The following is a 15,415-nucleotide window of genomic DNA, read 5'->3' as shown; positions in this document are numbered from 1 at the left end:
CATACAGGTAAGGTGTGTTTATTCAATTGTCACTTTAGCTGATTTCGCATTTTTTGTTTGTCAGTTCACAACATTAGCAACGTTATGGGAATCGGTTGTTTTGTAGCATAAGAGCTAACTAGCTTTTTTTTCCTTCAAGGTAATAAACGAGGGAAACTTGTTTGATTTGCAAAACAGATATTGTATTAAATTTACAGTAAAAACAAATTTTCCCTTTGGCACTTTTACATTTAATAGTCTGTACTTTTTTAAGCAAAGGCATTGACTCAGTACTGCTAACAGTCAGTTTTCTTTGGCTTTTTTTTTTTTTACACAAATATCTCTACATCTATTTGAGTACAATGTAAGTAGTTTTGGCAGATAGTTGGCGAGTAGGACATCAGGACAAAGCGTTTAGGGGACAACAAAGGCGGATCTAGGTGGTGTGTTACGGCGTGACAAGAGGGGTGGAGTGAAACGGGGCTTTAGTGCCTCGTCCCTCCCAGAGTGTCTCACACACACGCACACACACACACGTACACAACAAAACTCTCATCCCAAAAAGTCTGCGCTACTTCTGCTGTGAGAGAGAAAATGTGAGTATGGAGTGTTTTCTCGCTATTCTTCACTTAAAACTCGTGGAGGGATGTTAGAGTTCTGAAGATGCAAGACCGTTTGTTCAGGAAGCCGGCCATTTGCTGTGAGTACCCCCCCCCCCCCCATGACAAGCGGACTCCATTCACCTTTGTCGTCGTTGCATATTCTTGTATATATATTCGTGGCGGCTCAATGGCGCCCTTGTCGCGTCAAACATCTGGATGGCGAGTGCTAACAGAGCAGCTCTCAAGGGGGGAAAAGTTGTTCGCCACCAGGAGTAGGAATCGGAATCTCACAGACATCTGGTAGCTTTTACCAGCTTGCTGCTTCTATCAAGTCACACCAAGTAAAAGCACACTTTGTTTGTAGTCATTCAATAGAAAGTCCACTTCCCCCGCGACGATTCCTCCCTTCTCGAAAAACGATACCACAACCAATTCAGACTAGGGGCTCCTTTCTTTTAACAACAGACAATCGGTGCAGAATCTTCACGAGACATTTTGTTTCAGGCCACTATTGTTTGCACAAGTGCTGCGTGGGCGTGGCCAGACATTCTGCGGCACACATCTGGTTTTCCCAAAATCGCAGCTCACGCAACACGCAGCCAGTTCAATTCGGATGCACACGCGGAGCCGCTGGCAACTGATAGCAGGGTTTCCGGGCACGTATGGAAAAGAACGGAATTTGATTGAAAACATTTGCAGGTCCGCTGAACGTTTGGAATCCTTGTGACGCGTCATTCAATCTCTCGATCGATTTCGTTCGCCCTGCCCCTCAGGTGTGCTCTACCTACAGTACGGAGACGAAACTAAACAGATCCGCATGCCCAACGAGATCACCAGCATCGACACGGTCCGAGCCTTGTTCGTCAGCGCCTTCCCGCAGATGCTCACCATGAAGATGCTGGAGTCGCCCAGCGTGGCCGTCTACGTCAAGGACGACATGAGGAACATGTACTACGAGCTAAGCGATGTCAGGTAAAGGCCGATGTACGCTATGCGAGTGGAGATGTCGGAGATGGGCAGCAGACCAAATTTCAGCCATCAGTTCTGCGGAAAATGAACTGTCATTGTGGCTGCTGAATGTTCTGAACTCCTGTTTCCATGCCGTTGTTGTATTGCGCAGAATAATACTGCCTGGAGGAGTTGTGAGTGAAATTTAATTCACGACGCTCAGAGTGAAACAATTCATGATTGTATTTTTTTTTTATTATTGTGATGAGTGTAGCTTAAGGTTGAACCCAAAATTCACTGCCTTTTCCTTTTTTTGTCTTTCTTTTTCGAGTTGCAGCCAGTATTTACATTTCTGTTGCTAAGTCTAACACGTGTGATGTTTAGTAGGGGGGTTAATGTCAGGAATCATAGTTTGTTACGCATCTCGGTGGAGGAACGAATTGCAAAACATAAAACTGCTTATCTTTTGGGTAAACAGATATTTAATGACATTTCAAATAACTGCTGACTGCTAACAGTAAATTCTCCAAGAAATTAAAGATTCTAAAAACAAAAACAAACAAACTAAAAAAACAAAAAGTGCAGGAAAAGTGCAATAACAATAGCTTATCATCTGATTTTTAACACAGACAGGCGGACCGGGTCATTTGTAGTGAACCAACCAGCCGATGTAACGATTTGTTGGTCTTGTATTGATTTTTTTCAATTCATCGGCCAATTACTCCATTATCGGAATTTTATTCTTGCACGTATCGGAGTCAACATCGGCCTAAAAAAATTGTAACAGTAATATATATAGTATATGTAGTATAATTAATTATTTCATAAAGTCAGTTCAAAATGTTTCTGTAAAAAGTTCTTTTATTCATATCTTTATTCATATTTATATTATACGATAAGTCAGTTACGATAAGGGAAATATTACGCAACAAATATTGCATCTCTTGATAAAACAAATTGTCAGTGAGCCGGATACAAGATCAGAGCGCACGCCTCGTCTACTATATGTAAGCAGGCATTTTGTTATCAAGTGCTACAAATGATAAGCAGTTCCACCGCCAATGCCATGTGTACTTTGGGCCCGACTCTTTTATCAGGGCTGTAAAATGTTTTTTCGTGCTCGCTGAGGGTTGCCATAAGCGTCCTGCCCCTCATAGTGAGAGCCGGGACCGCTCGTGTCAGGCGTGGATTTCAAAGCAACATGGAACGTTATGGCAGGTTCTCGGCGCCTGTGTCAGGATACGTGCCGCTGGCCCGGCTAGTCAAGAGAAGGAGCGGGCCGATGCCGCGTCGGCCGTATTCCGACGGCGACGCCTGGGCCGCCTTCTTACCCTTGGTCGCCTCTTCCCCGTACAGGAACATCACGGACCACTCCTGCCTGAAGGTCTACCATAAGGACCCGGCGCAGGCCTTCAGCCATGGGCCGCGGCCGGCCAACGGCGACGCCAGGGTGAGTACACAGTTGATTTTCTCCCGTGGAACCTATCCTCCGATATTTGCTGAAATACACCTATTCCAGTTTTTGTGGGTTTTTTTTTTTTTTTTAATGTAACCCCGTAAGATGGCACAGGATGGTGCGAAAGCCCTTAAAATTTCAGAAAGTATAAAGGAAGTAGGGCTGAACAATTTTGAAAAATAATCTAGGAGCAATTTCTTTCCTCTCACCCTCACATCCTGTTTGCACTTCAGGAAAGGAATGTGCCCCCCTTGAACGTGAACACCACTTCTTATTAATCTGTACTAGGGTGCAAGGGGGGGGCCATATTGTTCCACTTGCTTGTACGCTCCACAGCTTGAACTCAATTCAACACCTATCTCTAATCTCCTTCTATTGTTCACATTTTTGCACATTGTTTCCTGCTGATGTAACAAAAGTAAAGCCCTCGCCTCTAATCCGGACGGCCTTTTGTCTAAAATGCTGCTTGGGTATTGCAGACCCCCGAAACTTCCAAATCCTTAAGTTGAGAATGACATTGATAAAGTAAATGATGAGGAAAGACATTGGATCTCGAACCGTTTGGGTCTTTTTCCTTTGAGAGCTGTTCACAGACAAATCCAATTCACAATGAAAAAGAAAACAGATTCAAGGGCCACTTTGACATTCTTCAACTTTAAAGCAACACGCCACTCAAAATTCCTTCATTCTACAGTACAGTAAAAGTGCAAAAAACATTTTTTTTATCAGGCCGCTAAAAATGAGCGACGGGCCGCTAATGTCCCAGGAGCTGGACTTTGGACTACTCTGCTCTCCACCAATTGACAAATATGAAATCTTAAAGTGTGGGAAAAAAAAAAAGCCTGATATGTCTTCTTTATGTTTGACATGGTTATATAAAGGACGGGCCGGGAAGCATGTAAACAACACTTTCTTATCATCATTCACTGCAAGATCGGTGTCACGATGAGCTCTGTCACTGTTTAACCAGGCTGCACTTGACACAGATACAAAGGTTACGTGTGGATGAGGTGTGTACGCTTATGTGTGTTTGAAAACGTATTGCATCATTCCAAGGTGTTACTTACATCCAGTTTTAAAAGAGGCGTGCTGTACTAGAACATGACACATTATGCTAACCGGCAGATAGTAGCCTGCATGTTTAAGAGGACTCTGGAATCTCAAAGAGAAAGTCCTAATTCAAACCAAATGTTCTCAGCGAGGCCTGTCATTTGCCAAAGCACCGATGTTTGGGCGCTTATTCGACAAGCTCCTTTCTGTGATCTCCAAGCTCAGAGAGATTTATGCTTATTGTGCAGCGAGGTAGCCAAACACGACTCTTTACTATATATGGAATCGTACATGTGAATTCTTTTGGCACTTTTAAAAAAATGTTTTTTTAACATTTGTTGTGTTGTACAGTGTGTTGTATACTCTCCCTCCCTGCATGCGAGTCTTGCTGACAGAGGTGGCAAAAGTACTCACCATGCGTTCAAGTTAAGTTAAAATAAGAATTGATTTTGCACATATTAAGCACAATAGCATGCATTGGAGATCGCGCTCTACCATCGTGTAGGCGGGGCCTGGCCTGGTGAGTGACGTGGGTGTCGACGAATGAGATTCTGTGTTTTCAGTCAGTCAAGTCATGGCTATTGGCAGCTCGTGGACGTATTTGTTAAACAGTACACAGTAGGCTAGTTTATCGCATCATGTTGCAGAGTGAAAAATTCATTCATCAGATGCTAACATTAGCCAACCATGTGAGCAAGCTCACGTGTTATTGTGTTCACATGTACATTGTCTGCTTGCAGTTCATTTAATAAAAAGGGAAAAAAATATATCCCCCCGTGAAAATCGACCAAAGTACAGCAAGTCCACAGCAACTTAAAAGGCTTTGTCAGCCACACCCCCTTAATTGAGCTCTCCCCTTTATCAGTCTCGGCCCAAAAAATAAAGAAAAAAGATACCTGAAGCCCGAGTGAACTTTGCATGAGGCTTTGACTTGTCATGAGTCAGGCTTGCACACCGTGAACAATAGCCTTGTTTGTTTGTCAGGAAGAGTGTTGACTTTGCACGGTGACACTCCTCATTGCACATCCGATGGTTATATAACTTATTTTGCTTGGCACAAATTTCAAAGTCCCTGAAATTTCGTGCAAGAATTTCTCATGCTGGTAAAAATATTTTTTTCCATCACAGGCATGTTTCTCTGCCTGGTTATTTTTTTGTTTTTGTTTTGGGGAGTTTTCTCCGGCCACGTACCGTCAGTGGTGAAAAATAACAAAGTATAACTATTTTCCTACTGTACTTGAATAGATTTTTCAGCTAGCTGTACTTTAGCTGAGCATTTACTTTTCGGGCTCCCTGCATTTGAAAACTTTGTCAAAATGGGCTCGATGGTTTTTTCATTCATGTTTTTTAATGTACTCAGCTCCAAGAATGATTTGTGGTGAGTGCATTTTGTCCCGTGCCAGCCTAAACCACCAGCGAACCTGAAAAAACATACAAGCGAGGTTCATTTTTCATTTATCATCATTGTTAACAAATCTATGAGAACATGTTTTGAAAGCATTAAAGCCTGATTTAAAAGGAAGGACATTATTTTGCATGTTTTATCATTTAAATATAGAGTCCTTTTTTCCCCACATATAACTTATTTTACTTGGCTCTGGACACTTTTAAAAGTCCCTCAAGCGTCACATGAAGACTTGCTGGATTTTTTTTTTTTTTCCCATCACAGGCATGCATGTCCATCTGCTCGATTATTTTTTTTCCCCCCCGCCCATAATCGACCTCCTTTCTTTTTTTTTTTTTTTTTTACCAGCCGGAGCATGAGGTTAGATTTATTGCCCGGTTACAGGTTATCGCACCTCACTACAGCGGCCCCAGATTAGCTGACGTCCGAAATGTTGTCGTCGCGGATTAACCTCTCAGGCTGTGCGCTGTTATTGCTTCGCCGGGGCCCGTGGGTGCGAGCGAGCGAGTACCCGGCCGGTCGGAGCTTTGCCAGCGTGTCTGGGAAATGTGCTGAGAGCAGCGCTTTTGTTGTAAAAAGCAACAGTGTAAAAATGAGCTCGCTGAATGTTTTTGTTTCAAGGGCAGTTTCCAGAAATACCCGATTTATACAGCACAAAAGCCACAGTGGCACTCGGGACACCGACAAGGCACACGGATCAGAAATTGGATCATGCCGGAATTTTGGAATAAGCATCATGTGTTATTCAGATAAAATGAAAGGAAAAGCTCTCACGATGTTAACAGAAATGAAAAAATACACCGAGTATTCTGTCGTTTTTGCATTATCCAGACTCGCAACAAGCGGGCACTCCTAAAAGGCAGACTTGCCAACCTTTGTTGAGCTAAGGCATGTTGTTTTGCTTTGATTTAATTGCATTTGTTTTTGTCCTTGATAAAAACGTAAATTAATGGCATATTCAAATAGAATATTAGAGTTTGGACACATTTTTGCTTCAATTCAATGGACATGCCACTCCTACTAGAATAGATATGTGCCTTGGAGGTGAGTCCCTTCACATTGTGGTGAAGCTGTGTTCCAATGTTTCTTCTCCAGATGCACGGCGACATGGTCAATCCTCTGAGGCAGCCTCCGGTGGGTCCGCCAGCGCACCACCCATTACAGGCGGCGCTCCCTCCCTCCCCGCACTCGCCTTCGCGCATCCCGTTCAGCCCGCGGCAGGGCTCTCTGCCCGGCAACGGCACCGTGCCCAGGGAGCGCCTGTCCACCGCCCCGGCCCGCTCCAGCTCGCCCTGCCCCAGCGCCATCCTGGAGAGGCGGGATGTCAAGCCCGACGGCGACATGGGCGGGAAGGGTCACAGTCTCACCAGGGGGAGCGAGGGCCCGTACGCCGACCCGTACCTTCTCCAGGAGGCCCGCGCGGGCATGGCGACGGCCCACGGACCGCACCCCAACGACGGTCCGGACCACGGCTTCCACCGGGCGTCCATCCGCTCCACCGGCTCTTACAGCGGGCCCAGCCCCACGGACTCCATCGACCACCCTTCCCTGTACAGGCAGAAGTCACGAAACAGCCAACTTCCCACGCTGGGCTCCAAGACCCCGCCGTCGTCCCCTCACCGGATGGCCGAGGTGCGGCTCATCGATATCCACGGCGGCGTTCCCATGGAGAGGAGCTCGTCGGCGCGGCAGTCCTTCAGGAAAGAGGACGTGACGGCGACCAAGCCCAGGACCAACGCGGTGTCGTCGGAGCTCCAGGGCCACCCTCAAGGGCCCGTCCCGGCCGCCAGTGACGTTCAGACACGGTAAACCTCGGGGCGGACGGAATAGGAATGAAAAGTGCGCATCCGAGCATGAACTAACTCACTCTGCATCCCGGTTTCAAGCTAACCGACACGTCTTCTCCCTTCTCTGAGCGCCGAGATGGGCGAGTTGCAGCCTGACTAATACACAGGATCGGCAGTTTGGTTTGTGAAAACCGGAGGCGGCGGGGGGACTTGAGTCGCGTGGCTCGAATCGAAAACGGCGGCCGTTTTAGGACTTGAAAATTTATGTCGGACTGTACTTGACTTTCGCCTAATATTAAGTTCATGATGTCATAGGTCTTGCGTACTTACAGTATATTAGACATTGACACAGGACAGTGCTCGGGGACTAGTTTGGGATCATGTGAGTACAAATGAGTACAGTTAATTCATGCAAGTACAAATACTGAGTTCAAGTGTCTAATGTGTAATTTTGTATTTTTTTTTGTACATTTATGATCATTTTCTTTTTTGCCGCACTAACTTTCTTGACGATCCAGATTCGAGACTACCCATTGTGCATATGTGACTTCTTCCCACGGTTCTACTTTTCTGGCCGTTGTTTTCGCAATCTCTGTTCTGATTATTATCACGACAAACTTGACAGGCTAAATATGAGAAACCCACTGAAGGTTTTCGTACCTGACGGGGCGGGGGGTGTTACTCGCTGTGTTCTTACCTCAAAAAACGAAAGAAAAATAAGTCTAAAGGGGTGTTGAAATAACTTATCAGTCCGATAGATCAGGGCGGACCACCTGTACGATTCGCGACCAAACACGCAGTTAGAAATGTCGAGGGAGTCTGGGAAAAGATTGGAGGAATTTGAATGGGAAAGTATTAACTTTCCAAATAAACATGGCCTAATCCAATGTTTGCTCTCGGTCTTAGACGTCGGACGAAGGAAGACAACCTGGCGTCTTTCTGCTCCTAAAAATGGTTTTAGAACTAAGCCCATGAGTCGCAGGAGCATCCAAATATTCCCGCCAACATGACCAGGCCTCTAGCGCTGAAAGTAGAATTTTCTGATGTCTTCTGCAGAGAGCGAATGAAGGCAATGGAGCAACAGATTGCCAGCTTGACTGGTCTTGTTCAGCATGCACTTTTAAAGGGGCCAGACAAGGAGCCTCTAAGGTAAGCCCACCACGGTTTAGGACGCAGATAGGCACCGGGGCACAAACGCTGGGCCACGCGTACTGTGCAAGGCAAAACACAATGAGGTGTGAAATCCTCTTGCTGTCATTCGAAACGGTTTCGAATCGGCTCTTTCTTACTACTTCCGCGGAGTCCTTGTGTCGATGTTTGCTTGCCGCGTAGTCCCAAAAGATGATAATGTCATTAACATCATTTTAACCTCGGGTTTGTTCCACTATTCCCATCATCCTTGGTCATGCCGTGTCCTCACTAACCCTATAACCCCGAGTGCTTTTTTCAACGCTTGCAAATGTACTGGCACCCCGGTTACAAATCCCTGACGAGCATTTTTCTTGTGGCCGCAGCGAGAGACCCTCGAAGACGTCGTCTCCGGCCCACAGTGCACACAGCTCAAGTGAGTATGCTGGAGTTCGATACACTTTCCTGGTTTTGTCCATAACATTGTCGGAAAATAGGGCAAAAGTTATGTTTTGATATATTTTACTGGGAGGGGGCGGGGGGCGTGGCTTAAACCGGTTGCAGAATGTCAGACGACAGCGATTACGACACTTGACAATGGCGCTCAAGTCAGGTCTTGTCGCCTATGAGATGGCCCGGCAGTCGCCCTGAACTTTGCTTGACACTCTTGACGCGCTTGTGTACATGCTAGCCTGCACGTCAAGTCGGGGCGGCTGTCTGTCAGCTCGGCAGATAAGCGGGCGTCATTGAGGGTTTTGAGGACACAAGTTTTATTCTCCAGGGACACGGCGTGATTTTGTGAACGCACGCGGTAACACTTCCCGGAACAAGTTGAGTTGCCTCCTGGGCAGGGAGATAACATTGTTTTATGGGGCTCATTAGTTGTTGCTCTTTTCTTTTTTTTTTTCCAAAAATGAATGCCTTATTGTCGGAGCACATTTGGGCGGCAGACTCATTTTGTGTGCGGCACACAGGTCGCAGTGTTATTGTTGTGTGTTGAGATTACAACGTAGGCCAAAAGTGGTATTTCCTTTGTCAATTTTCACACATTTACCAACTTCCCTAATTGCTTGAGCTACTGCACTCTTACTCACAAAAAAAGTTAGGGATGTTCAGGCTTCGGGTGAAATTTCAGGATGAACCTAAAATACACTTTAACTTATTCGCAATAGGTGCTTGATCAAGGATTCTGTGAGTCTTCCAGTCCCTCCGTTGCAACCCGTTGATGAGCCTCCAAGCCCGGTGGCCACAAAGTTAGCCTGAAGTGTCCTTTTTTTTTTTTTCTTAATCTTGTAAATTTTCCCGGTTCAGGTGGTTCACCGGTTTTGGCGCCCAAGTGTAACTCTTCCACTGCGGGGGTGGCGCCACAAGACAAGCAGAGCCAGATTCCTCTCAAAGCCAACCTGCTGCAGTTCAGGAAGAATGTGTCAGATCTCAGGATGCAACTGCATCAGATGAGGCAGCTGCAGGTAAAGAGCCGTTGGGTCCAATCAGAACATGTCGTCAATTCAATTCATCATGTTTTGTCGAGCTCTTACCTTGTTATAAGAAATGAACGTTTTATGGTGATTCCAAAACTGGAATTCCTTGTAATTGAGCAGTATACATTTTATGCAATTTGGATCAAAATAAAAATGGCAGTTCCAAACCAAAGTGGGAGACTTCCTGTGTCTTTTCAGTTCTGAATTCGCCATTCAAGTGAAGCAAAAAAAAAAAAAAAAGACAAAAGCTTTTCCCTAATATAAAATTCCCTAATATCATTATGATATGCTGTCATAAATTACTGCATATGAAAACTGAATAAAAGCAAATGAAAAATTCTTCATTCCTTTCATATTTGCCTTTCAGCTGCAGAACCAGGAGATCCTGCGAGTGCAGCTGAAGCGGGCCGAGCAGGAGATCAGCGCTAAGCTGGCGGAGGCCGTGCGGCGCCTGGACGACCCCGTCCAAAAGCAGAGGCTTCTGGTGGAAGAAGAACGGCAAAAGTACCTGGGCCTGGAGGAGCGTGTGCTAACACAGCTCGGGTGAGGAGGCCACCTTTCTTTACGCTTGAACGCTTTCCTCAAGCCGGCCCGTTTGGGCGAAGATCACTTTGTGCCCACACCCATGTTGTCGAGATGCACGGCAAATTTCTCCGAGGGTTGATTGATGTCAAGTCGAGGCAACGCCCCCCATTTTAAGACACAGGTTGAGACAGGCAAGCTATGCTAACCTCCCGGAGCTCTTAGTCTCACAGCCGAGGGGTTCTCGGTTAGAATCAGCGAGCCCTGGTTCATCATCCCAGACACAATTGAAATGAATATAAATGGCATTGATCCGTTGCAGCCTCTCTCCCTCAATGAAACAACACAAATTTTAGCGGTGTGTTTTCATACAAAGTCACATTCGGTTGTTTTGAACACACTAGTTCAAATTCTCTTTGTTTTATGTTAAGTTTGACACTAAACTTTAACTCAAAGCAAGAAATGGGCTGAGCGACGGCTTGTATCTTGAAAAATTCCCAAGTCAGGCCGCTTGTATCTCAAGGCACCGTTGTACTGGAGTTTGGTTGGTTTAACTCTCACACACACACACGCACACACACTGTTATAGTCTTGTCTGTGCACTTGAGGTGATTTACTGTATACAAAAGAGGGAAAGCAGTATTTCACCCTCATGCATGCCACCCAGCATGGCTCACAGTGTCATCACCACTGCTCTTTTTTTTTTTTTTTTTTACCCCTGGAGGAAGGAACCCATTCTCTCTAGAGCTGGCTAAGCAGCTTAAAGTTTGCGCGGGGGAAGGACTTCTCTCAAAATTTGCCCGTCGGCGTGTAAACATTTGTGGTTTCGGGGGTGAGCTCATAGCCTAAAACAGGTTGAAGCAGTCCGGAAAGTAGAACGATTATTATCTATGTTTGTTTTTGTTTTTGCACCACTCTCTAAACAGAATGTGTCAATACAAACGTCCGACGGCCTACATTTCCAATCAAACAAATTGTGTTTTTGGATCTTTTGTTTTTGGGGGTTATTGCTGTAGTGATCTGGAGCAATACGTGAGCACTCTGCAGAAGGACCCATCGGGGACTCAGCGAGCGGTGACCCTCAAAGACGTGGAGGAGGGGGCGGTGACTCTGCGGAAAGTGGGAGAGTCTCTGGCTGGGCTTAAAGGTGAGAGCTCGCCCAATATTCTTTGCATACTTTATTGCAGATAACTCCCAAATGACATCAATGTAAAGAATCGTTTGCGTTTTTGCCACATTTTGGCTTCAGTTCATTGAAAATTGTGCTGCTTCTTCTATTGTGCATGCGTTGGCCACAAGGGGGCAGTATAATACAAACATAGACACATGAAGAATTTCCCAACTGACTCAGTAAGATGCAGTCATTTTTCCCAAAGGATAAAGAAGATATGCTTGTGCGTATTGTTATATTGTCTGTCTACATGGTGCTTCACCATGTATGGACCATTTGTAGACATCCCAATGGGAAAAATACACAGGCATCAGCTGTAGATTACGGACATTAAAGGCATGAAAAGTGAGACAGCATCTTGAGCGTTCCTGCAGACTATACGGTCTACGGCCATAAAGTTGTGTATGTCAACAAAAATGTGTTTTGTTTTTTTTTCCTGTGTGTGCCCAGGAGAGTTTCCGGCCCTGCAAACCAGAATGCGCGCCGTGCTCCGCGTGGAGGTGGAAGCCGTCAAGTTTCTCAAAGAGGAGCCTCACAAACTGGACAGCATGCTGAAAAGGGTCAAGAGCCTGACGGACACGCTGAGCGGTCTGAGAAGGTGAGCGGGATAGAAAGAGCATCAGGTGAGGAGTTACTGGAGCGTGAAAGTGAGAAGTGCAAAACAAAGTGACCGAGCTGGTAGGCCAGCCGTGGACGCAAGGAGTGTGGAGTTGAACTGGACGTGTCTCCGTCACCTGCACCCAAGCGAAAGCTGAATTCAACGGGTGGACACGGGAGTGCCACATTTCGTTGTTTTTTTTTTTTTTTATGGAATTGAATGATAGGTGACCATGTCCATCACATTCACAGATTTGCATACTTAATTATCTGCTCCACCCATTTGTGCATATTTGGCTCACGGATTAGATGTACAGTATAGATCAAATATTTTGCTATAATAATAAGAATGAAACAACAAGGCAGGATGGCTAAGTTGGCACGTATTCTTTATCCTCTGCCAAGAATGAATGATTACTGTGGCTTACTGCAGCGCCGTGACCTCTCGCCCTGCACAGTCGTGCAGTATTGTCTGTATTATACCGGGCAGAGGTTTCCATGGCACGCATGCAAGATGTTCATTAAATTAAAGCGAAAAACGGTTAAATTCTTAAAATTCAGCATGTAGACAGACAAAAGAGCAATACACATTTTCTTTATTCTCTGTGAACAACAACAAGTATGACTGCAGCTTACTGAGCAATTGTGACCACTTTTATGTACTTTATATATCTTTACTATACTATCTGTACTATACCGTCCAAAGGTGGCCAAGGTGCTCACATCAGAAGTAGTCGTGCAATGTCCGACTTAAATTAAAGAAAAAAAATGATGCTACGCTTATTCCATTTTATTTTGTGATGACTTTGTTTTTATCAAGTACAATATTCTTTACTAGTTACCCTCATCATTGTTGCAGATCTGCAAGTGAAAGCAGTCAGAGAGTTGCCGATCCTTCTTCTAACATCCCACTGGACAACATCCTATCCCCAGCGGAGACCCCACCAGCATCAGCGGCCCCACCGGAGTCCCACAGCTCCACCGTTAAATCCGAGGTGAAGCCCCCCTCCCCGGTGGTGATCCATCACGTCCAAAGCTCGCCGGTTGCCGTGCGGCAGTCCCAGCAGTCCGCCAGCTTGTCGGCCGCCCAGCCCAGCCCGCCTCTCACGCCCAGCCCCACTCACGTCAACGCGCCCAATCTGAGCAAGAGTCAAGGCCGCGAGTCCCCCAAGGCGACGCCCGCGGACCCGACGAGCCCGGCCCACCATAAGAAGGCACATGGGAGCCCCAGCCAAGATCTGGTCATTGAGGAGCTTCAGCATAGTAAGGACAAATGCAAGAACAGAGCAATGTCCATAGAGGTACGTGTAGCTCTCCTGTTTTTTTTTTATTTTAATAAATATCACGTGAATACAATGACAGACAACAACAGAAAGGCTTTCGATTTAATTACATTTCAGTATAGTTATTTTAGTTTTGTTTAGTTTGTCAGTTTATAGTTTTATCACCCTATAATGAATATTATATATAAATTAAATGACAGTTGCACAACTTTTATTTTAATACAGTGCAACGTCCATAGACGTCTAATGTAGCCAATATATTTGAATTTAAAGAAATATCTCATGAAAAAAAATAACTGGGAACTTTTATTACATTACGTTACATTTTCAAACGGTGTAATGTTCCTATAAATCTTGTCTGGTCATGTTTTAATTTGATTTAATTTACCATTATCTTTGCTATCAGCTTCTTTTGTAATGCCTGAATCCCAATAATGACAAAATTCCCAACCTTATCAGTAATGTTCACCCTTGGCTGAGGTAATTGGGAGGATACTTTCAACTTTTTTTTTTTTTTTTTTTAATGGCCGTAGGCAGCAGAGAAGGAGTGGGAGGAGAGGAGGCAGAACATGGGTCAATATGATGAAAAAGAGTTTGAAAAAATCCTCCAGGAGGCTGAGGCCAATATGATCAAGGGGCTTCCCAGCCCTGATGTGGAAACTAACCCAATGCTGCCCCCTGCTGCCTCCAGAGAGCAAGCGAAAGTTCTTTCGGAGTCCCCAACAGGTCTCTCTGCAATAAATAATACAGTAAAAATATGATGTAAAGTGTTCCTCTGTCTCATTTAACACTATTTTGCCACGCCTTAGAGCCTCAGCCCGAGCCTCATTCGCACAAACCAGCCAAGAGGGTTCCGGAGAAGCTCCCAAAGCCAGTGATGGAAAAACAGGCCAAACCAGCACCGGAAAGACCCTGCAAGACTGCCACGAAACCCACATCCCCGGATTGTTTTAACAAACTGGGATCCGAAAAGGTCACCAAGTCCCCACCGCCGCCACCTCCCAGGAAGACCTTTGGCAGCTCCGGCATGACCACCACGCGTTCTGGAGAGGTGGTCTACACCAACAGGAAGGACTCTCAGGTGAGTCTTGTCAAGTTATGCCTAAGAAGGAGTCTTTTCCGATTGTCCATTTTTCAGAAGTGGCAAAACAACAACCCCAGACTAGCTCCTGTAAGGGGAGCACAGTATGGATTTGGAATAAAACTTCAGCAAACAGGCATACATTAATGCACGACACACAGAGTAGCACATCGGCAGTGTCGGGGGGGGGGGGGGCATTACAGTCCACCTGTAAAGGGCAGGCTTCGGCGGCAGCAGGCCGCCTCCACATCCCATTCTACCGGTGCGCCATAATAGAGGAAGGGACAGTGGTTAGGGGGGAAGCTAAAGAAGGTGTTGATAGAGAGGGTTGTGTGTTACATTTGTGTGCTCATACTCTATGAGTTTGGATGCATGAGTCTGTCATTTGTCCCAGCAGCACACCACCACATCATCTCGTTCTGATCCCGTCATGAAGATCACCCTCGGCTGGGTCACTTATATAGTACAATACCCATTTTATTTACTTACGAAAACAAAAACAAAGCAACTTCTCTTTGCACATCAAGTCAGTTTTAGCGAGAAGTGGCAGTAAAACAGGCCAAAATCCAAATGTCAGGAGTCGAGTCTGGGTGAGAGATTAGTCTACAGTTACTAGTAAAAATCCATTTACTTACAGTAATAAAATATGTATACTTAATTACTTTCTACCTGTGATTTTTGTTTTTTTCTAGGAGGGTGAAGAAGAGGGACTGCTTCCCGTTGCCCAAATTAAGCCCAACAAGAGCGCCCCACTGGAACCCAAGAAGCCCGCCACCCCACCTCCCATTGTTGCCAGGGGGGAGGAGGAGGATGATAGCGACAGGATCATGGCAGAACTCCAGGTGCGTCGCACACACACGTCCACGTACACCGACACACGCCCCCACACTCCTTTTCTCTCTTGGGTGATTTGACTTGGGTGGCT

The 15,415-nt window shown here is 45.7% G+C and overlaps 1 protein-coding gene across 9 annotated transcripts in view; it reads left to right on the top strand.

The window, feature by feature from the left end:
• kiaa1217 (KIAA1217 ortholog) overlaps positions 1-15,415 on the top strand; it is a 62,114-nt gene that overhangs the window by 39,439 nt on the left and 7,260 nt on the right. For 8 of the 9 annotated variants that reach the window (XR_015084218.1, XR_015084219.1, XM_086020472.1 and 5 more), the window contains 13 exons: positions 1,355-1,553; positions 2,886-2,979; positions 6,536-7,245; positions 8,284-8,376; positions 8,742-8,791; positions 9,667-9,824; positions 10,204-10,379; positions 11,375-11,505; positions 11,980-12,127; positions 12,986-13,427; positions 13,943-14,135; positions 14,219-14,490; positions 15,183-15,332. Coding sequence is in view for 7 of the 9 variants with exons in the window: in XM_086020472.1 (XP_085876598.1) it covers positions 1,355-1,553; positions 2,886-2,979; positions 6,536-7,245; positions 8,284-8,376; positions 8,742-8,791; positions 9,667-9,824; positions 10,204-10,379; positions 11,375-11,505; positions 11,980-12,127; positions 12,986-13,427; positions 13,943-14,135; positions 14,219-14,490; positions 15,183-15,332 (2,816 nt within the window). In the remaining 2 variants the exon portion in view is untranslated. The remainder of the gene's footprint in view (positions 1-1,354; positions 1,554-2,885; positions 2,980-6,535; positions 7,246-8,283; positions 8,377-8,741; positions 8,792-9,666; positions 9,825-10,203; positions 10,380-11,374; positions 11,506-11,979; positions 12,128-12,985; positions 13,428-13,942; positions 14,136-14,218; positions 14,491-15,182; positions 15,333-15,415) is intronic. The other variant, XM_086020469.1, reaches the window with a different exon arrangement.

Source organism: Filicampus tigris, chromosome 21 (assembly GCF_054856515.1).
Source record: "Filicampus tigris isolate MCC_2025a chromosome 21, RoL_Ftig_1.0, whole genome shotgun sequence".
Taxonomy (NCBI): Eukaryota; Metazoa; Chordata; class Actinopteri; order Syngnathiformes; family Syngnathidae; genus Filicampus; species Filicampus tigris.
The sequence above is the reverse complement of the archived record's forward strand: the minus strand, read 5'-3'. Positions and strand labels throughout refer to the sequence as shown.